Here is a 21,807-nt window from a genome sequence, read left to right as displayed (position 1 = left end):
ATGAATTGAGAAAATACAATCCTGACAAGTGTAAGAATGACATTCTTATCTTATGTGTAAAAGAAAAAGTCAAATCAGACAAACCATATGATTAAAGATTATTATTTTTACTATACTAAACTGCATCTATAATATACAAACATTGACAATAGTTTGTACATTCACTTTGTGCTTCTCCCCCAGACAGGGGTGAACTGACAACAAGTTTACATCAATTTCTTTACACAGCATCAAAAATAACTCCACAGCATAATAACTTCTAAATCTATCATTTACAAAGTCACCATAAATAATCAACAATATCGTCATCAGTTACACACAAAACATGAGCTGTGTGACACAGCTAAAGAAGCATTTTGGCAGAAGATTGCACCAGAAATGCACTCAAGTTTCATGTTTTTTCCTTCTTTTGCACACATACGTCATTTCTTCAACTCATGATGTCACACTTTGCACAAACACAAAGCACTCACAACAGTAAATATCATGATAATCAAATGCAACACACACACACACACACAGGGAAGGAAACACGACAATATCTTCTCATTCGCCATGTGGGCCCTGGTACGAGATACACGCCACGAGTGGGCCACTCCGCAGGGCTCGCTCATTGAGTCTCACGCCATCTTCCTTCATTACTTCTTTGCTAAGTGCAATTAGGGAAGCGTTTGCTCGTGCTAAGAGCACAGCGAGGACTGATGAGGGCAGCTGCAGATCAGCCTGAGAGTTGTGCGTCGGTGGCGCGGCCTTCAAGTGGAATACGGATTGTTCTAGAATGCAGCTCAGTGAGAAGCAGCGAATCAGATGGTGAGCAGCAGTGGCAGTTGCTTCCTGCGCTCGCATTATTTGGTGTGCTTGAAAATAAAATTTCTCCTTTTGTTGATTTGTCTTAAGTTTGCTTTCTTTCATAAAAATGATACAAGGAAAAGTGCAATGAGTTTCGCTAACAACATCAGCAAATGCAATTTTTCGTGATGTTGAGGTCATGTTTTGACTTTCACATTTGAACATATTGAAGAGTTTTGGGCTACAAAGTGATACAGTGAGGTAAACAGAACAAATCAACTCGTTCACATGTGTTGCGCCTTGGCGGAGGCCCACACAATGAAGACAACAAGACAACAAGATAGATGATGGTCAAACAAGTCAAAGTATGCGTGTGTGTGTGTGTGCGAGAGAGACACAGTCATGTGACCCATGTGGCTTAGAATGATTGACAGCTCACTAGCATGGACTGAGGAATGTAAGGATAGTTGATTGACGACAGCTGCCGACCCATCAGCAGCACTTCTGAGGTAGCTGGGCCGGCTTGTCACTCAGTCTGGTGGTCTTGGCACCGGGGGCTGCCGGCACCTCCACGTCGACTCGCTCTGACATCTTTACGCAGATGATGTCCACCAGGCGCTCAAAGACCTGCCGCACGTTGATGTTCTCCTTGGCGCTAGCCTCATAGTATTCGAAGCCTAACAGCACAAAGATAAGAAAGGTTGTAAAGTTCTCTTGCACCGGTGGTGGTCACTATTCATTTATTGTGGCTGATGTGATCTTTAACACCGAACAACACATTAGGGTTAATATTTTGGTAGAATTGTGCATCCATTGTTTCATCTTGACAAGACGTGGTTTAAATCGTTCAATACAGCAGAACCCATTTATGCCGACTGGTTGGCTGACGTAACCATATCCAAAACCCACTTACTCTGCTAAGAAATTTGACACCAGAATTGACCTCTTCCGCTTCTACAGGAAGCTAGCTGCAACTGCAGACATGGTACAAAATGAATCCGACAAGTATACAGCTTGAGGTCAGACCATTCTTACACCTAGCTGGCAACCAATGCTGAAAAACTAAGATGGAGAGCCAAGGTTTGCCCCATGGAAGTCGCTGCAGGGGAAAGTCTGTCGTCAAGCTGCTCAATGATCGGTGAATGTGAGGCCAAGCCCAACAATCCAACCATCAAAGCACTGTTAGGAAAAACAGAGGATGCCAGTCGGTGGCTCTGTTTGAAGAAGAAAGACATCTCCTGACCCATAAAGTGACATCAGGTCCACAGAAGAGTTGAAAGCAGATGGGGGCACAACAAGGTCACACCTGGGATGCCAGGTGTTGCCGATGAGGTCTCTGTAGGTGTTGTGGGCCTATCATCATAATACCTATGAAGGAGAGTGCCCACCTGATGACACCAAAGAAGTTTGAAACCCAGTCCCCACCATGATGTCACCATACAGTATATTACCACAGCTTTGAGATGACTGATCCATACATCAATAACATTTATGCCCAAGAATAGATAATAAATAATAAGTAAATAGACAAAGGTTACAATTTAAACCTAAATCCATGCTATATTAAATGCATCTCCTATAAAAGCACATTTTGGTTCAGGAACAAGAGCAAGTCCGAACATCTTAATATCTCATCTAAAGAAAAATGTACTTTAGTAGCACTAATGAATGATGCTTGCTTATAAACCTACTGATGATCTGAAATGAGAGTTACAACAGGTACTTTAGGGCCGTATGAATCGCGGACTTAGACAATAAAAATTTTATCTATTGTTAAGTGTGGAATCTCATAGAAATTGACATAATGTGAATGAAATGCTGCCATCATGAGGAGAAGTGGAGAAGTAGGGACATTCAATCGTGTCAGAATCTGATCACGAACACTAGCCCTCCCTGCACCGAACTAATCATGTCGAAACGGTGGCCAGAAACACCAGTAAAGGTTGGCAAGAAAAACATTTCAAGACCTCTCTACAGGGGTTAGCTTAGTTTTGCAGAGCATGATAGTGCGGATGTGTGGGTGCGACTCAGGCTGTATGAGCGTGTTTACACAGTTGTCTTTTAGTGCTTGTTAATGCAAACCAGCGTTTTACAGTGCCCACTGAAGTCAGGCAAGTCCTGTGTGAAATAAGGACGAGAGGCTTGAGGTCTTAACCTTCAACAGAAATTCACAATAGACATGCTATTGGACTGCACAGTGACCGAGTGGTTAGCATGTAGGCCACACAGTCAGAAGATCAGGAAGACCTGGGTTCAAAACTCCGCTTGGGCATCTCTGTGTGGAGTTTGTATGTTCTCCAGTTTCCTCCCACATTCCGAAACATGTTTTCATAGCTACCAACCATCAGCTTCCAAACAGACATGGCTAAGCTCCAGACCAGTTGGATCATGTACATGTAACAAGTATAATGATAGCACTAATATAAACAAAGACCTTTTAGGACAATCATTCACAAAAGGAACTTAAACCTTAACCATTTCGTCAAATGCAATACTACATGCCACATTTGCAAAGTAATCTACACTGAATGACAAAAACAAGACAAACAGGCCGTAGGGTAGTTGGTGTTTCCTGTGCAATAGCATACTTGTGCTCCTCTAGACACTTTTTGGATCTCCATAATAGTAATCCATTGATTGATTCCATAATAGTAATCCATTGATTTCACTATACTTTTAAAATAAAATGTTTTTGTGTTTGGGGTTATCACCGCCACCAGGTGGTTTTATGCCTACATAGGTTTGCTTTCCACTATGACACGTCCTCTTGCAAGTGGACGGGTGGAACACATGTTGTGAACTCCATCCGTCCATCAATTTTATATGCTGCTTAATCCTCATTAGGTATGCTGGAGACTGTCCTAGCTGACGTTTGGGCAGGAGGCGACGCACACCCCAGACTGGTCACCAGCCAGTCACAGAGGCCTTTATTTTGTTTGTCCCCCTGATGAACACGATGGCTGAAACATGTTGGGACTGAGTAGGGCCCATTAAGACATGCTGTAAGACATTTTAACAGAGTGCCTTGAATTTTTGCAGTTTTGGGCATTTATTTCTTTATCGTCGGCTTAAGTGGAAATTAATGAGATGGTCCTGTTGACATAAGCAACGTCGATTTGAACGGTTTCCACTGTAGCAGAATTTTACCACGCTAGTTTAAAAACAACATGTGACTTTGGCGTTTGACCTGAAGTTGTTCAAAGGACAAACATTATAATATGCGCTCAAACACAAAGCAGTCAAACCAGGAAACGTCTTGTCCAACAACCGCTGGATGTCCCTATAGAAAAAATACAACGTCTTCTCCTTCTGTCTCCTTTGTGCTTCTTAATTATTTTCATGTTTTTAAAAAGGTCTTCTACCAAACACGCAGTGAAACTTGTGATGGCTTTCTTTTGTGATTTAAATTAAAAGACGAAGTGCACATTGTAGAAGGCCAGAAATAAAATAAAAATTAAAGTACAAGAGGAAGTCCACATTGTAGAAGGCCAGAAATGAAATAAAAACAATTAGCTTTGCTCCTCACCCAATTGGTCTGCCAGGTGTTTTCCTTTCTCGGGCGCGACCACTCGCTCCTCGTCCATATCACACTTGTTGCCTACCATGATGACCTGGGCATTGTCCCATGAGTACGTCTTGATCTGAGTGGCCCTGAGAGACAAAGACATCAAAAGTGAGGCGTCCAACACGAAGACCGAGCTGTGGCCAATCACGTACCAGTCCTGCACGGCGTTGAAGGACTCCTCATTGGTGATGTCATACATGAGGATGAAGCCCATAGCGCCACGGTAGTACGCAGTGGTGATGGTGCGGTACCGCTCCTGTCCCGCCGTGTCCTGGATGTAGAAACACATAGCCTCAGAGTCAGTAACACTTAATCAGAATCAACTCGTGACTTTTCTAGGCCATTTCTAGTTTCTACAGTATGTATCCATCAGCAGCACAATTGTGAGGCCCTGTCTGCATTGATGTTGAGGAACCCATGTAGGGAGCACTTACACGCAGGTGGAGGCCACATTTGGACACTCGCAGGTCCGAGACCCTTAACAAACTATGATAAGAGCAGAGGTGGGTACAGTAGCCAAAAATTGCACTCAAGTCAGCGTTTGTAAATACACATGTCAATAGATACATCCTGGACTGGTCCCCAGCCAATCACAGGGCACATATAGACAAACAACCATTCACACTCACATTCATACCTATTGACAATTTGGAGTCACCAATTAACCTAGCATGTTTTTGGAATGTGGGAGGAAACCGGAGTACCCGGAAAAAACCCACGCCCACACGCACAGGGAGAACATGCCAACTCCACACAGAGATGCCAGGCGGAGATTCGAACCCAGGTATTCCCAATCTCCTGACTTTGTGGCCCACATGCTACCCACTCACACACCGTGAGTAAGTAACAATTAAATGAAAAAACTACTCAAGTACTAAGTAGTGAGGACTTATGATGTTTTTGTTTTCATTATGCCCTGCAAAATAGACAAAAATATAAAAGAGGAATGTGCAGATACAGATACGCAGGACTTCAACTGAAACAATAATAAATCTTGATAAAATAACAAAGGTTCAGACAAATTCAGCCACAATTCAAATTGTCATTTACACTGGAAACAACACAATAGGCTCAGCTGGCAGAGATTACATGCAAAAATACAAAGCAGCATGTCTACACAGCGCTTTACGCGTCCATCCACTGTGTGTGTTTGTGTGTGTTTTTGCATGTTGCAATATGCGGCCCAAGTTATGTTTTATGACACACATATTTAGTGCAGATGTGGCGGCCAGCACTCTTGTTCTGAAGGCCAGAAGTGTGTGTGTGGCAAGGGGCTTGACGGTGTCTGGTGAGTTGAAGCTGTGAGCAAGAATAAAAGTGCCTCCTAAAGCTGTGGCTGTTGTCCTTTATTCGCTCAGCAGTCATCCAAAGACCCTCGGTTACACTGGGATCTTTTAGCAGTGAACATGACTAAAAAGTCTCTCACTGGTTCCAGACACTGGAACACTAGTGTTGAAATTGAGCAGCAGTTTTGCAATTTGAAGAAACGAAAGGGATCCATACATGAAAGGTACAGCTTCTCTGTGGGTCCACAGGGATTTTGTGTAAGGTCAGGAGTCCAACGTCACTTGTGGTTACGTTGGATTAGTGAAACAGCATGATGTGACGGCACCCGAGGCAGTAGTCTCTGACAAACCAAAACAAACAACTTGTGCAAACAGTAATAAATAGACCAAAATAAAAGTAGTGAGCGTAAAGCAACTCAATATAGGAGAGTAGCTACAACTTCATTTATTTGCCAATTAATCGTTGTGTTAATGCTGCTAATGATTGGATTCTCAGTTTTTCATATGGAAGTTTTTGTTTCTAATTTCTCATCAGCTTCTCCTTTCTTTGCAGTGATTGGTTGTGGCACGAGCCTGGAGGCACGCCAATGTGAGTGCAGGCCAGATGCATGTCATCACCTGATTGGACCCAAGTTTCACCTGGAGGAGGGGAGCCTTAATTGGAGTATAAATCCATCCATTTTCTGTACCGCTTATCCTCACGAGGATAGGCTGGAGCCTATCCCAGATGTCTTTGGGAGAGAGGCAGGGTATACCCTGGACTGGTCGCCAGCCAATCACAGGGCACATATAGACAAACAACAATCACATTCATACCTATGGACAATTTGGAGTCCCCAATTAACGTAGCATGTTTTTGGAATGTGGGAGGAAACCGGAGTACCCGGAGAAAACCCCTGTATGTGCGGGAAGAACATGCAAACTCCACACAAAGATGCCTCAGCGGGGAATCGATCCATTATGCTATCCATTAATGCTACAAATCATGACTCCATCATACATGACATCAATGCTACATAAATCCATCCATCCATCTTCTAAGTCGCTTACTCTCACAAGGGTCGCGAGGTATGATGGAGCCTATGCCATTTGACGTGTTACATGAATTCTACATTAATATTACTATCAATACTACATCAACACTACATAAATGTTAGATCAATGTCTAATAAGCACAACATCAATACTACAGCAATATCACATCAATGCTACATCAGCACTGCATCAAAATCACATAATTGCATGAATGTCAAAACAATGCTATATCAATGCTACAGCAACGCTACATCAATGTCACATCAACAGTACATCAATACCACATTAATACTACATCAATATCACATTAACACTACATCAATGTTACATCAAAACTACATCAATGCTACAATTGTACGACGTTAATAATACAGTCAATGCTATATCAATATCACATTAACACTACATCAGCATCACATCATCACTATAGTAATAAGTACATCAATACTACATCAATGCTACATTTATACTACAGTCAATGCTAGATTAATACTACATGAGCCATCAGAGTAGAGAATGGTATGTCAGTCCTGTCAGAGGTCAAAGGCCACAAGCACATATCAATACAAAGGGGTGTGAAGGTGTTCATGTATGCAACAACGACCCCCCCCCCCCCCCCCCCCAAGGAGGCTTGTTAATATGACGGCAACACACTCTGATTGTGTCTGTATGTGTGCCTGTGTATGTGTGAGAGAGCTACTGCCATGGCAACATCACCATCCAAGCTGTGCAATGGCAGCATTAGCAGGCTGTATGATGCGCGGCGGTGACTGATATTAGAACATCCATGTTACATACATGAACTGTGTGTGCGTTTGTATGTGTATATGCGTGCACTCACCCAGATCTGCAGTTTGATCCTCTTGTCGTTGCGGTAAACCGTCTTCACCTTGAAGTCGATGCCCACAGTACTGACAAAGGAGTTGCTGAAGGAGTCGTCGGCGTAGCGAAACAGGAAGGATGTCTTTCCCACGCTGCTGTTGCCGATGATGAGCAACTTGAACATGTAGTCAAAGTTCTGGTCCGATCCATCCCGTTGACTGTAGCGTTGGTCCGCTTTGGCCATCTGAGATTCGGTTTGAGAAAGGAACAGAACGGAACATGGTCATCTTTTACAAAATATACATTTTTCTGTCTGCTACTTCTTACTATTTACTGAAATATCAGGTAGCAAGTTAGCTCGTTATCAAGTTAAGTGAAGTCATGGCAGTGGTGCTCGCATACATGTCTCCTGGACTGTACTACATCCCCAATGATGCACATGTGTTCCTTTTACTATAACAAAGCCATTCAAAATAAAAGACTGTCACGTGTCACAGTGCGTCTGATTGGCCCACAATGCTACATGTGACCTTCCAGTGTAGCTGATGACAGCCATGGCATCTCCATGGCAACTGGACACCTGCTGAGGAAGACTGTGAGGTGACATCATCACCCATGGATGCCATATGACCATTAGCATGAGCAGTATGATGATGAAGATGATGATAATGGTTATAATGATGATGACGAAGTAGAGGTGGTTATTATAGGATGCAGACATGTCTCTCTTACCTCTGCTGGACGTGTCCTCTCAGCTGTCTGCGAGACAACAACAGCGCGCGAGGTGTGCGAGTGGCGGGAGGCAGGCGTCGTCTGGCGGGTATTGAGGCTCCCAAATGACGGGAACGGTGTGCCAAAGAAGGCTCGCCTGCACGCGACTCAAGGTGGGGCGCGGGAATGTTCGCCTCCTCCCACTGAGGCCCGGGGCGCGTGCACGCGGCTCCTCCTCCTCCAATGCGCGCTCCTGTGAGCAGGTGCTCGCGCGCCGATATGAGTCATCGCATCGTGCGCGTGTGAGGCGCGTGCGTGACGGACCAGCTGTTTGTGAAGAATGTCGAGGACATGTCCAGAAGCTTTTACCTGAAGTCATGAAGACATGTTCATTAAGCACACATCATCAACATTATTATTACTAATGTGATTGCTAACGTTATTAGCATTATTGTTGACGTTATTTCCATAATTCTACACGTGATTATCTCTTGTTTTCTGTGTACCTAATGAATTATCCAAAAAGGGGCTGCATAAAGTAAGCGCTCCATCGTGTGGACCAAATGAGAACTACAGATGGGACAAGACGTCTTCTTTCGGACAGCAAAGAGGCATTGCAATAATAGCAATGGTTAAATTATGTCCAGCAACGTATTATAGAGACAGCTATCCTGATGCTTTGCATAAGAGTTTGGATGATCCGACTTGTTTTCCACATGGACAACACCAACTTTATCATTAAAGCATTCAAATAAATGCCATTGTGTCTTAAATGTTAAGCTGCCAGAGGACTGCCTCCTGGTGCAATCACGCGTTGTATCGTTTTGTATATTTATCTTTATCCATGACATTGGTTATTTTTATCCCAAAACCTTTATTTGCATGGCAAGCTGGGATTGGCCGAGAGCTTCACTGTGGTTAGCACTCTAGCTAGGCCAGATATGTCCAAAGTGGGGCCCTTTATTTTATTGACAAGTAAAGTAAAAAAAAACAAACAAAAAAATTCAGTTTGTGGCTCTGACTGGAAAAAGTATTGGACACTCCTCAGCGATTAAGGCTAATGCTAACAATGTTTATTAACAATATGTTTTAGCACGCTTCCAGATTGTTAGCATGTTCACCATTGTGGCTAATGTTTGTTTGCATGTTCTCTAGCAAGACTAATTCTTGTTAGAATGTTCACCCTTGTGGCTCATGTTTGTTAGCAGGTTGTCTAACATGGCTAGTGTTTTTACTATTTTTGACTAATGTTTGTGAGCATTAATTTTTAGCATGATTACTATCATGGTTCACGATTCTTTGCATATTCAACTCTGGGGCTAAGGTTCTCTAGCGTGGCAAATGCTTGTTAGCATATTCATCATTGTGGCTAATGTTTGTTAGCATGTTCACCCTTGGTCATGTTTGTTATGTTCTTTAGCATTGATAGTGTTTTTTTTTTACCATTGAGGCTAATGTTTGTTAGCATGTTTTCTGACATGACTAATGCTTGTTAGCTTGTTCTCGAACATGGCTAATATTTGTTAGCATGTTCATCCTTGTGGCTCATGTTTGTTAGCAGGTTCTCTAACATGGCTAGTGTTGTTAGTATTTTCACCATGTCAGCACGTTCTCTAGCATAGCAAACTTTCCAACATCGTGGCTCACTTTTGTTAGCATATAGCATGGCGAGTGTTTGTTCGCATTTTCACCACTATAGCTAAAAAGCCACAGACTAGTATTACTGTTCTAAATGCCATCCTTGTCATGTAAATATTAGTTATCATGTCCATACACATTATTATGGTCTCAGACAGGTTCTCAAAGAGGTTCTACGTATGTCTGACCAGGTTGTAGGAGACCATGTATGTGGACCAAACATTTCAGGAACCGTGCTCAGAGAAGAGTGTTTGGAGGCCTTGTGAAGACAATCTCATGATGAGCTACAACTAAGCACGGACTGTTCTTATGGCCTCAGGACATGAGGAGGAGGGGCGTATAAAAATACAAACATGACAAAAGTCCAGACACTGGCAGACTCCACTGAGAGTCCTTTCCCGACAGTCTGGTTCTGATCCACAGACATGGACAAGTGCGATGATGAACTGAGTCCCAGAGAGCGAGAACTGCTGAAGATTCGCCGCGACAGCGACACCAAGGCGGCACAACTGGTGAAGATGGAGAAGTTACTGCAGCAGACCAAAGACCTGATGGACAAGAAGGCAGAGTCTGGATGTGAGAAGGCCCAAGAGAACATGGGTGAGAGTTTTCTAAATGATTTTTAGTGCTTCATTTCAAAATGTCTCCTACTGAAGAACATTCACACCTCCTCAGTCATCTGCACATCTGGTGCCTTGGTGGAGGTAAAAAGTCCTGTGTGTGAATGTGTGCAGTGGAGGACCTGGAGGAGAAGGTGCGGTCCAGTAGGCGTCACAGGAGGAATTCTCTGCATCACACTCAGATGTTGGAGAGCCAGATGAAGACGGTCAAGGGGGAACTAGTGGGGACACTAGACCACCTCCAGGAGCTCCGCAATGTCCTCCAACGCTCGCAGCAGAAGGCTGAGGAGCGCAAGGCCGCCATGGAAAAGCTGGCGGCAGGCCTCAGGTGAAGATAAAGGTGACCATGAAGATCTCAAGGACAAAAAACAAGGTCACTTTATGACCTAAACAATATACGAGACATTTGATGCAAACATACTTTTTGTGGAATAAATGCAAAGAAAGACATTATGTTCTTCTTTCTTACTTCATAACATTGTTTATTAGCCTGGTCAAAAGATGCTGTCAGGGTAGCTAATGATAGCATGCTAACACAATGCTAGTTAGTGAGTATGGTCACCAGCTTGGCTACTTTCCTGTTTATTTTCATGTTTACATCACACCAAGGCTAACAACAGGCTGTTTGGAGTTTTTAAAACAATTAAATATGTGTGAATGGGTAAATGCATTTTTAGCACGCTGCAAGCGTGTTCTGCCATGAACATTCGGTGTGGTTGCTGCGGTCAGTCATCTGAAGCGTCTATTTGGGTCATGCCCGTAGCAAAACTGTGTGATCAGATGCAAGTCACATGATGATCCTCCTACTCCGCAGCCCTCATCCTGCTCCTCTCCAAGATAGAAAACAAACAGCAACGAAGCTTTAACTCATTCCAACATTTTTTAAAATAGCTATTCCCATAAGAAAAACAAAGTGTGTTGTGTTGAGGGATGGGAGCTCTCTTTTAAAAGAAGCTGTATGGCCATGGTAACTTTAGCTCAACTCATAGTCTGGCCGGGACCAGGTTATGTCCAGGCTTTCAGCTTAAAATGGCCTATGAAAGTGCCACTGTTTCGTTCTTTAACTAATTAGATCCATCCAAAATAATTTGGAGATGGTTTCACCATTTGAAGCATTTATTATAATTAGTGTTCACTTGCGTATTCACAAGCTGCATGCTGGAATATACCAGCGATCCTCCCTCGCTCTATTGGTTTTAGCAGTTTTTAATCTGTTGGAAACGCTTCATAACCAGCCATAGTAACTAATAGCTCATCTTGTATAAAATATATTGGCTGGGGTTGTTTTACTTTTCAGCATAAGTAGACTAATATGACGTTCATGTAAATGTGCCAAAATCCAAAGCCAAAATCCGGACTTAATACACCGTCCAAGTATTGAATTCTGTTTGGGGGATTTAGGGGTTGTTGAGTTGCATCCTGACCACAAAGCCTGGCTTGGTTGAGTCACTGTACACACCCAAAATCTGACTTTTTTTGGGATGTTTGGGATGGCTGAAAACGCTTGGGTTTCAAAAAGGCGTGGTAAAACTGTTCCTTTGTGATGTCACAGAGGGAAGGACTTCCTTATAAGTAAAATCTCTGCCCTCCCTCAAGTGCTGTGATGCTGTTTACTTGCGAGCAATGCCTCAAATTGCTGTAGAAAACCTAACGTTAAAATGCTAAAGCTACTTACCATTTAGAGACGTCTTGAAATAACCTCTTTTCTTGAGAAACTTCTGGATCGGATTCGGGATCCAACACTTATGGCTGTTAAAAGTGGACATTTTGAAAAGAAAAATAGTTTATTATCAGCTCCCATGAAGTTAATGGCACAAACCGGAACTTTTTCTATGCATTCCAGAGTGTGACCAACCAAGCAGGGTGGGCGTGCCTGGAGGTGCCTGAACAATTTTTGCGGGAACCACGAAATCCAAAGAACTAGAAGAACTAGAAAGCGTTCTGTGCTGGTTATCGTGTGTAGCTGCTCTCCAAGGGTCAATACAAAGGGCCAAAATAAGCGTAATAGGTCCGCTTTAAATATTCACTTTTGAGCTTTAACAACATTTTAGTTGACTCAAGTTGTTCAATAACATTTAGTGAAACAATCATCAATAAGGTGTATATTTATTCACGTGTTGACTACTAAAATGATCACAAATACAAATAAAATGCTTCACTATCACTAGCAGACAATTTGCTAAACTAAAATTTGGAAGTGGAGTCATTTCAGGCCAAAGGTCACCAGTTCTCATCACTTGACCTGAAGTTCACCCCAACATGTTAGAGTGCCCAGTAACCCGAGTCCGCTCAACATTTCCGCTCATTTCCCGTGGCAATGGTTCGCCGTCTATTAGCACTGTTTGCATTGGCATGGTCAGAGGAGGGTACACGTGGATGAAGGCTGAGCTTTGCAGCTGAGCGTGAAATTGGCAGGGTTAAAGTTTTGCAGGTGTGACACATCTCCCTGCTGGTCAGCACAGACCTGGTCTGTGGAGGTGACGCGGTATTGAGCCTTGATCGTCCTCAGCGGGTTATGGTCAGGCCTGACATGGTCAGGACAGTGGAACACTTCCTGAATGACGACGCCACGCTGCGCCAGAGCCACAAAGCCGTTCCTGTAGGTCACCATGGCGACCACAGTCGAGCCCACGTATTGGACCAGCAGGAGATTTCCTGACAACACACAGCATATGTCACAAGGTCACAAGGTCACTCGAGCACAGGGCGCCGACAGTGGCATCTTCATACCTGTGATCACATCCCAAACTTTGATGGTTTTGTCCCGTGAGCCTGTGAACACCACCTTGTCACTTTCTGAGAAGGTGGCGCACACCACGCCCTCTGAAAACAGCCCCTGCCCACATGACCATGATGATGTCACTTCCTCTTTAATGTACCTTTGACCTCATTTTGGGTATGTTAGCCTAACTAACACAGCTGACTTGAATGTGTTTGTGTGTGTGTAGTCACCTTGTACTCCATGACATGGTTCACAGCGAGCGGCTTGAGGTTCCACAGTCGCTGCACAGCATCCTGGGAACCTACCAGGAAGTGTGTGCCCCGGTTGCTGGGGGTCAAGCATGTGATGGTGGTTTGGTGGCAGTTTAGAGCGATGCTGCTGCGCTGGGCGGCATCGTAGAGTGTCACACGGCCGCACATTGTCCCATAAAGCAGGCGGCGGTCCGACAGCACCGCCACGGCACTGAGCGGGCCATCCTCCGCCAACAGCTGCACGCGCTCCAGTGGACCTTCCACTGTGGGCAGACACTCCCTGGCGGCGATCTCGAAAATGCACAGTGAATCCTCATAGGCCACCACAGCATGTGTCTCGTGCACGCTCACCGCCATGCGCAGCACAGCGCACTGGCTCTCTGATGGCGGGATGCACAGTGTCTCATCGGGAAGGTCCAAAGGATAAATGAGCACTGTGCCACTGCTCAGGCCCACCATCAAGAGGCGTTTCTGCTGTGCCAACGCTACACAGCTTGCCTTTGCTGGCAGAAACAGACGCCCGGCTGGCTTGCCTGGAAGCACACCAACAACACTGTTAGGTAAAAATGTACTTATTTGAAAATATGCTGTTAAATGTGAATATCACATTACTGTACTAATAATCAAAGGATTGTTATGAGAATAATGTTGCATCAACACACCTTTTGAAACTCTTGATACAAATAGGTAAAAAAAGGAAAAAAGGAAGAAAAGACTGAAATTAGTTCAACCAATCTAAAATAATAGCATCTTGGCTTAATTGGCTGTAGAAAGACCAAGCCAGGATGCACAGACACTGATTCATCAAGCCCGGTAAAACCAATCCTGGATCAGTACACACACACACGGCTTCCTGACATGAGCCCTCCATTATTGATCACTGATTCGTCATGGCAACGAGAGCTGTGGGCTTTTCCCTGTTGGAAGCAGAAATCCTCATAGAGGTTCACGAGGAGGTAAAAGAGCAAATAAAAAAGAAGGGCAACAAAGAAAGTGTGGTAAAATATACAGAGGTGGCCTGTAAAACTTTGTGCGTAAGTAGCTCACACTGCTACGCTGAAACTATCATAATTGCAATCCAAATAGTCATTAATTACAGCTATTTTTGTTGCTTGTTTAACAAACAACAAAAACATGTCAACACATCGATAATGTGCCAACTTAGCATATCAACAAAATGCCAACATGCCAGTAACACATCAATAACTTGCCAACTCTCCAACATATGTATGCAAAGTGCCAAGATCCAATGCCATCCGCATCAGTAACGTTGATGTAGTGATGTGTGAACTGCTGCCCCTTAATCGACTGTAAAACTACTGTAAATATGCAACGTAACAAACCTGTGTGGTTGTTCCAGCTCACAACTTGTGCAGGTTCCTGCTGACTCACGTAAAAAACATTCTCTGTGTCCTTAGTGACGGCTACATGGGAAGAGCCTGCGGGGATGTGGGCGGTGGGCTTGTGGCGGCTGTCGTATTTCACAGCCCACACATGTACACAGGAAGCGGCCGCACACGTAGACAGCAGGAAACACTTGTAGAAAAGAAGACTTGTGATTGGAGCATCAGAACCACAAAAAACATCCAGCAACGCTCCAGTGGTCACTGACCATACCTGACACACACAGACACACACAGAGTTAAATCTTAAAAAGAAGAGTAAAAAGTGAGTGTGTGTTTGTGTGGTGTCACACTCGTATGAGCTGGTCCACGGCACCAGTGGCAATGAGTCGTGCATCAGGAGAGATGCAAGCACACGAGATGCGGTCGTCGTGTTTGAGCTTGAGGAAACTTTCTAAGGAGTTGATGTGGATGTTGAAGAGGCTCAAAGTCACACCACTTCCTGCAAGATCACGTGACACACACACACACACATACTCTTTGACTTCCATACAAAGGAAGCTGACAGGCTCGCTTCAATGCTTACTTTACCTGCCATGAGGATTTTCTCATCAGCAGTCACAGAAAACAAAGATGGCTGTACAGGAAACTTGACACAGGTTTGTTTTCCTGACTTGGAGATCTAGAGTCACATGATCACGGTCAACATCAACCAATCATGGATGGTCACCTGTGGCCAGAGAAGAACACACCTGATAGAGAAAACCTTCTGTGGAAACCAGGAACACTTTCCCGTGTTTGGGGAGTGTGACGATGTTAATGGGGGTCAAAGGTTGCCCCCAGTTTTCCAGCTGAATCTCTACACTTGAAGGCTCGGCACCAGGACCAAATATTCTCACTCGGCCAAAGTCTGACAGAACCATGACAGAATCCTCCAGAAGTCCCAGACACAACAAGCGTTCATCACTGCTGACTGGAAGCGTCGGAATGCCGTCTGATGTCAACATGGACACCTGCAAGCCCGGGATGAAAAACAGGAAGAGGAAGAAGAACAGGAGGAACAGGAAGAGGAGGAGACTGCGGCACCTGCGTCTTGTTGTACACAAAGATCAGCTGACCACACAGATGCAAGTGGACTGGTGAGGGGGTGTGGTCAACAGGCCACGCCTCTTGAATACAAAGCATCTGTTCACCAGTTGTCAGGTTCCACCTCTTCAAAGAACCATCAGCACCCAATGAAAGGCAGTGGGCGGGGCTGTCAAGCAGCTTGAGTGACAGGATGGCAGCTGCAGGAGGGAAGTTTAATAATGATTGTTTCCTAACGCACAATGTTAATGTACAAAGAGAATAGAGGTTTGCCCTGGAAAGGAGAGTAATGAAGATTAGCCGCAGCAAGATGGAGTATATGTGTGTGAATGAGAGGGACCCAAGTGGAAGAGTGAGGTTACAGGGATAAGAGATACAGAAGGTGGAGAATTCTAAGTACTTGGGGTCAACAGTTCAGAACAATGGAAATTGTGAAAAGGAGGTGAAGAAGCGTGTGCAGGCAGGAACAGGAGCAGGAACTGGTGGAGAAAAGTGTCAGGTGTGATAGAAGGGTTTCAGCTAAAATGAAAGGAAAGGTATACAAAACTGTGGTTAGACCAGCCATGTTGTTTGGCCTAGAGACAGTGCCACTGAGGAAAAGACAGGAAGCAGAACTGGATGTAGCAGAGCTGAGGATGCTGAGGTTCTCATTGGGAGTGACCAGGATGGATAGGATCAGGAAAGAGTACAACAGATGGACATTAGATGTTAGAGGCCTTGGAGATAAAGTCAGAGAGACCAGACTGAGATGGTTGGGACATGTCCAGAGGAGAGATAGTGAATATATTTGGTAGAAGGATGCTGCATTTAGAGCTGCCAGGTAGGAGGCGTAGAGGAAGACCAAAGAGGAGGTTTAAAGATGTAGCGAAGGAGGACATGAGGGAAGTTGGTGTGAGAGACAGATGCAATAGAGGGTTGGATGGAGAGATTGATTTGCTTTGTAGACCCCTGAAGGGAAAAGCCGACAGAGAAAGAAGAAGAAGGCTAATGTACAATGTTGATGTAAATAAAAGGTTTGTGTTTGCGTGTACAAACCCGTGTGTGCGCTTAGTGTGCGTTCAAGGTGTCGATCAGCAAGGCTCCAGGCCGCCATGACTCCCTTGTCTGAACCAGCGACCAGAAGCTCTGCCTCCACACTGATGTCCACACAGACCACACCTGAAGACACAGCGAGGGAGTGACATGTGAAATCAGCGTGCACGGCAGGAGTTGTTGTGTGACCGCTGACCTCCCCGCAGGCCCGTCAGCGAGTGCTGCAGTGCCCCCCCTGGCGGCGGCAGGAAGCTACACTTTGGAATAAGGACCGGCTCGGAACACGTTAGCAACAACTCCTCACACTGACCACACAGTCGACCAATAAGTGAAGGGAAGGGCGTGGCCAAGTCGCACAGTCTCGCTAGCAACTCTGTGTAGAAGTGCGACGTCCCTGAGGCGGGAGGGAAAACAAAATGGCAGCACAGCATGGAGACATATGAGGCAGAGTCATATAATACAACAGACCCATGTAGCCGTCCAGGAAGTCCAGATTGGGTTTGATAAGGACCAGAGCATCTCGCAGGAGGCGGGTCTCCGTGCAGTCCATGTAGATGGAACACTGGTCCAAGTCCTGGATGACACTGGACACGCCCATCACGGCACTCTTACAGTAAAGCCACTCGCCACTGCCTGAGGAAGTGACAAACAGGAAGTGATTGTCTTTATCAGTTCTGCAAGTGGGCGGGGCTTTAACATGTCACCAATGACATCCTGACGTAGCTCCTCCCACAGGCCAGCGTGCAGCAAGTGATAGGGCAACTCTTGAAGCTTCCTGACATTAGCCAATCCCGGAGCAAACCACAGCGGCTGGGGCGGGACCTGATATCCCACATTCAGATGAGCGATCCAGCCACAGGATTTAAACATGACAGCCAGGCTTGTTCTGAAACTTGCTACCTTTCTGTCAGCGAGTAGCAGCGTCAAGCCGGGAAGAGCCACTGGCTTCAGTTTTCCAAACCACACACCCTGGAAGTACTCTGCCAGGACGGCCAGGCTCCGCCCCCTGCGCTCTGATGTCAGGTAGCGTGCTGAGACCGCCTCCCACAGACACCTGGTTGAAACAGATACAACATCAAGTCTGTGAAACATCATCTGAAGCCATCATTAAAATCTGTTTCAATCACCGCTCCCTGAAGGCCATGGTGACAACGCCGCATGTCCATCGCTCTTCCAGGTGGTCCTCCAGGTCCCTTCGGAGGCGGGACCACAGCATGGGGGGCAACCGAATTAGGGAGGGTGTGGGCGGGAGGGAAAACTTGTATACCTCACTGATGACATCATTATCCAGTGACATAATGTCACGTAGTTCTGCCTCTAGCAAGCCTTCCCTGTAGATCACATGATGTAGCATTCCCACTCACTCAAAAGGTAATGCTGGGGTGTGTTAACATCACCCAGAGAGTATGAACACAGTGAAAAGCAGAATAAAACACCTGTAATATTAATAATCAACATGGAAGCATTATGGGCGTGGTCAGATTGTCAAAAATGTTCTTTACTCACCTGGCCAGTGCAATGTAACCCAAGGCCCCGCCCACTAGCTCCCTGCCATGTTTCTCCTCTAGCATGAGGAAAAGCTCTGACATCATTTCCTGTGAATTGGTGCCCAGGCAAAGGCGTGTCAGTGGGGTATAGGATGTCCAGCGTTTGGCGGCAGACACAATGAGTCGGAGGTGGAGCGGACAGCCCGTCGAGTCGAAGCTTTGCAGTGCGGCGGTGGCTTGCTCAGGGGTCATCGTTCGCTGCGACCCGCTTAGCTGTGACTCCAGGATGTGTCGACCTTCATCACGTGTCAGACGCTCAACTTCAAAAAAATACTCCAGCGACTTCAGCTTGAGGCGCACAGCGGCGAAGGCTTCGCTGTTGGTGTCCATGGAAACAACAAGGTGGACATTTGGCGGGAGCTTCTCTGGCAGCCAGCATAAAGTGCGATGGTGGTCACACAGGCGGTCAACAGCATCCAAGATGACGAGCAGTATGCCGCCTTGCTGGGAAACGGAAACCAGAACTTCCTGAAAGAAGCTGACCAGTTCCTGGTGATTGCTCAGTGAGATGGGTAGAGCTAAACCACAGGACAGACAGATTTGGAAGCAGAGGCTGAGGAGAAGATGGTCAACATCTTCTCTCAGAGGATGGTGAGCCCCGAGTAATCTGACCACAACCATGGCCTGGGCCTCCAGCACGCTCCGCATCTTCTGCGCCAGCTTACATAAGAGCGCCGTCTTGCCCATCCCGGCCGCACCGTGCACCACCAGTGGCCTGTGACCGATGTTGGTGGACTCCCACATGGTGAGGCACAGCTTAGCCAGAAGCCCCTCCCTACCGTAGAAGCCACAGCACACCAGTTTGCTCACGGCAAAATGGCGGCTGACCTCTTCCGCCACCCACTCGTATTTGTTTTCTTCTCTTGGGCTTCCCCAAACTTTCCTGGTACCGCTCTCCAAGGAGAGTGCCTCTGTGATCTTAGCCTTCATCTGACACACAAACTGCTCGCACATGGTGTCCAAGTACTGAGCGTGTTCTTTGCATCTGAGCTCTATGACTCCCCTGCTGAGCTCCACGCTGTGCACGTTCACCTTGTCCTTGCATGAGGTGTAGAGACGGGACTTGAGGCCAGCGAGGAGGCCCTGTGCTTCCGCATCTAACAGCCCATCAGCCGTGGCGTCCATGAACCTGGCGAGACGTCTCGGCCCACCCCTCGCCAGGCGAGGGATCTCTCGAATAAAGAGCAGAGCAGAGGTGCCGTCCTGCTCTAAACCGTGCTGGAACTCTCGCTCTGTGACTGCCAATGACAAAACAACACATGAATTAGCCTGAAGAAAAATGGGAACTATGGGAGTGACCTGACCTGATGTGAAGAAGACGCATCGCTCATCTACTGTAATGTTGCCGGCGGCCTCGGCCTCCCTGGCAGCGGAGCGCAGGTGCTGTAACAACTGCGCCTCTATCAAACGCCAGGAAGCCACCTCCTCATCACGTTTTACTGCACTGTCAGGTCGGAGGTCACTGTAGTGAGGGAAGCGAGTTGTGACTGGAAGCAGAACGTAGGTGGGCGGGACCGCGTTGTCGTCCCTCGTGTACCAATGGTTAAGCAAGTGGACGGCGTCAGGCTTGTTGGCCATTTTGGACACAAACAGCTCAAACTGTTTGCATGGGATCTCAGCAGGAAGCGCTCGGTGGCCGTAGCGGTTCCCCAACAGAGCCTTCAGTGCCCAGACAGGAAGTGAATGCAGGGATGAAGTTGAGCTAACAGATGGGCAGTGCTAACACTCACCACGAAGGCGGGACCAGCGGACATCTTCTTGCTAATGGAGATCTCTCGCAAGGAGAGCTCACAGGCGTCATGCTCCCCTGACGTCACCTTTCCCATCCCCCAGCGCAGGTCTACCACCTAAGTAGGATGTGACATCACTGAATGAGCCACGCCCACCCTGACACAGGCTTCAAGGTGGCGGTGGACAAACCTCAAACACCAATCCCAGGTTGCGGCACCATGAAAGGACTTGTGGGTATGCTTTCTCCAGAAGAGCCTTCCTCTCACCGCTCATGTCTACACATCACAGTCACCGTAAAGACCATCATAAAATAATGTAAATACAAATAATCTGTTCCAGGGTCAAAGTGCGGCCATCATAAAATGAATATGAATAAAGGCATTGTTAACTGTCACACAACTGGAAAAAGAAGGTAACCACTGTTAATAGTGTGATCACTCTAACAAACGAGAGACTGCATGCATCTGGGAGGGGAGTCTCTTCACATAAAACATTTTAGTTGCTGATATGAGGCCAGGACACTGATTTTTTTTTCTTATTTTTCCCCCCAAAAAAGTCTTCCACAAAATCGAAACATAACATTTATCCAGTCAAGGCATCACTGTGATCACGCTATTTCACCTGTGTGTGTGTAAAGACAATTTCTAACCTGTAATGGTGGAGCTGATGAACACACGGATCATGTTCCTGGTCTTCATCACGGGAATCGTGTGCCCTCTCAGAACATTCTGCATGTTCCCATCAGCATCCGATGATGCTGATGATGGACACGCTGCCTCCATCGTGTTCTGATGCTTCTTCTTGCCTCACTTCTTCTCATGTGTTCCTGTGATGTGTGTGTCAGCATCTTTGTCTCCCTCAGAGATGTCCCGGGAGACTAACACTTTTCCCTGGATACTCATGCCTGCAAGAACAGTTGCCTCATCACTCATTATTCATTGTCTTTAAAGACTCACTGTCATCTTTATAACACGAGAAAGTACACATCATCAAGTATGAACTTCCTTAAGCAGCAGTTAGCATGTTGGCTGAACATGAAGACCAAGACGGTTCACAATGAAACTGCACTAGACATTATCAGTAAGGTGAGTAAGTAACTGGCTGCTTTGTAGCGAGCTTGGCTGTGTGCTAAGCAGGTTTAGCCCTGCTTAGCCAAAGCATGCACATGTAAAGTGCAACAGTATGAACGCAGGTGCTTTAAGATTGGCCTGCTGAGTGGGTAAGTCACCTGAGTGTTAGCAGGTGTTAAGGGAGAGCCCCCAAGGCGCCAATTACACTGGCAACATGGCCGCCATCAGGCATCAGCATGATGACAATAACAAAGCCATCACAAAGCCGACAGGCACACAGCTACAAATTGCTGATGTCATCCTACACACAAATGCAGGTAATGGATTACCTATAACTTACATCTGACAACAAATGTTTGCTCTTTGCAATTTTTTCCACTGGTAACATGTAAAAATCAGACTTGTTTGCTACAGGAGGGTGTTTTCACACTGCATGTTACCCTCCAGCTGTTTTTGTCAACTCCTCATTCCCAAAGGACCCCATTGAACCATGCTCTGCAGCGCCACGCCTGTTAATCAAACATGTTAGTTGAAAAAGCCTCCACTGACGTAAACAATG

At 45.9% G+C, this 21,807-nt stretch overlaps 3 protein-coding genes across 3 annotated transcripts; 1 reads left to right on the top strand and 2 right to left on the bottom strand.

Moving 5' to 3' along the window:
* Positions 1-88: 88 nt before the first annotated feature.
* On the bottom strand, positions 89-8,470 carry rab3b (RAB3B, member RAS oncogene family). The gene is made up of 5 exons (XM_058073942.2): positions 8,230-8,470; positions 7,517-7,741; positions 4,507-4,625; positions 4,316-4,440; positions 89-1,466 (listed from the first exon to the last, which is right to left on the bottom strand). Exons 2-5 carry the CDS (start codon positions 7,739-7,741, stop codon positions 1,282-1,284), a joined length of 654 nt encoding a protein of 217 aa, XP_057929925.2. The 5' UTR covers positions 8,230-8,470; the 3' UTR covers positions 89-1,281.
* Positions 8,471-10,015: 1,545 nt separating this feature from the next.
* Positions 10,016-10,889, top strand: LOC131129951 (uncharacterized). Its single transcript, XM_058073943.2, has 2 exons — positions 10,016-10,446; positions 10,581-10,889. The coding sequence occupies exons 1-2, from the start codon at positions 10,272-10,274 to the stop codon at positions 10,796-10,798; spliced, it is 393 nt and encodes a 130-aa protein (XP_057929926.1). The 5' UTR covers positions 10,016-10,271; the 3' UTR covers positions 10,799-10,889.
* A 1,480-nt stretch (positions 10,890-12,369) lies between these two features.
* Positions 12,370-21,298, bottom strand: nwd1 (NACHT and WD repeat domain containing 1). The gene is made up of 19 exons (XM_058073922.2): positions 20,828-21,298; positions 20,368-20,453; positions 20,178-20,294; positions 19,752-20,106; positions 18,407-19,685; positions 18,028-18,231; positions 17,801-17,954; positions 17,605-17,722; positions 17,369-17,533; positions 17,097-17,294; positions 16,904-17,026; positions 15,869-16,068; positions 15,535-15,795; positions 15,374-15,464; positions 15,136-15,284; positions 14,783-15,056; positions 13,419-13,972; positions 13,197-13,302; positions 12,370-13,121 (listed from the first exon to the last, which is right to left on the bottom strand). The coding sequence occupies exons 1-19, from the start codon at positions 20,958-20,960 to the stop codon at positions 12,823-12,825; spliced, it is 4,866 nt and encodes a 1,621-aa protein (XP_057929905.2). The 5' UTR covers positions 20,961-21,298; the 3' UTR covers positions 12,370-12,822.
* Positions 21,299-21,807: the final 509 nt, after the last annotated feature.

This window comes from Doryrhamphus excisus, linkage group LG4 (genome assembly GCF_037039965.1).
Source record: "Doryrhamphus excisus strain RoL-2023G ecotype Guam linkage group LG4, RoL_Dexc_Guam_v1.1, whole genome shotgun sequence".
NCBI classification, from domain to species: Eukaryota; Metazoa; Chordata; class Actinopteri; order Syngnathiformes; family Syngnathidae; genus Doryrhamphus; species Doryrhamphus excisus.
This window is presented reverse-complemented; position numbering and strand designations above follow the sequence as displayed.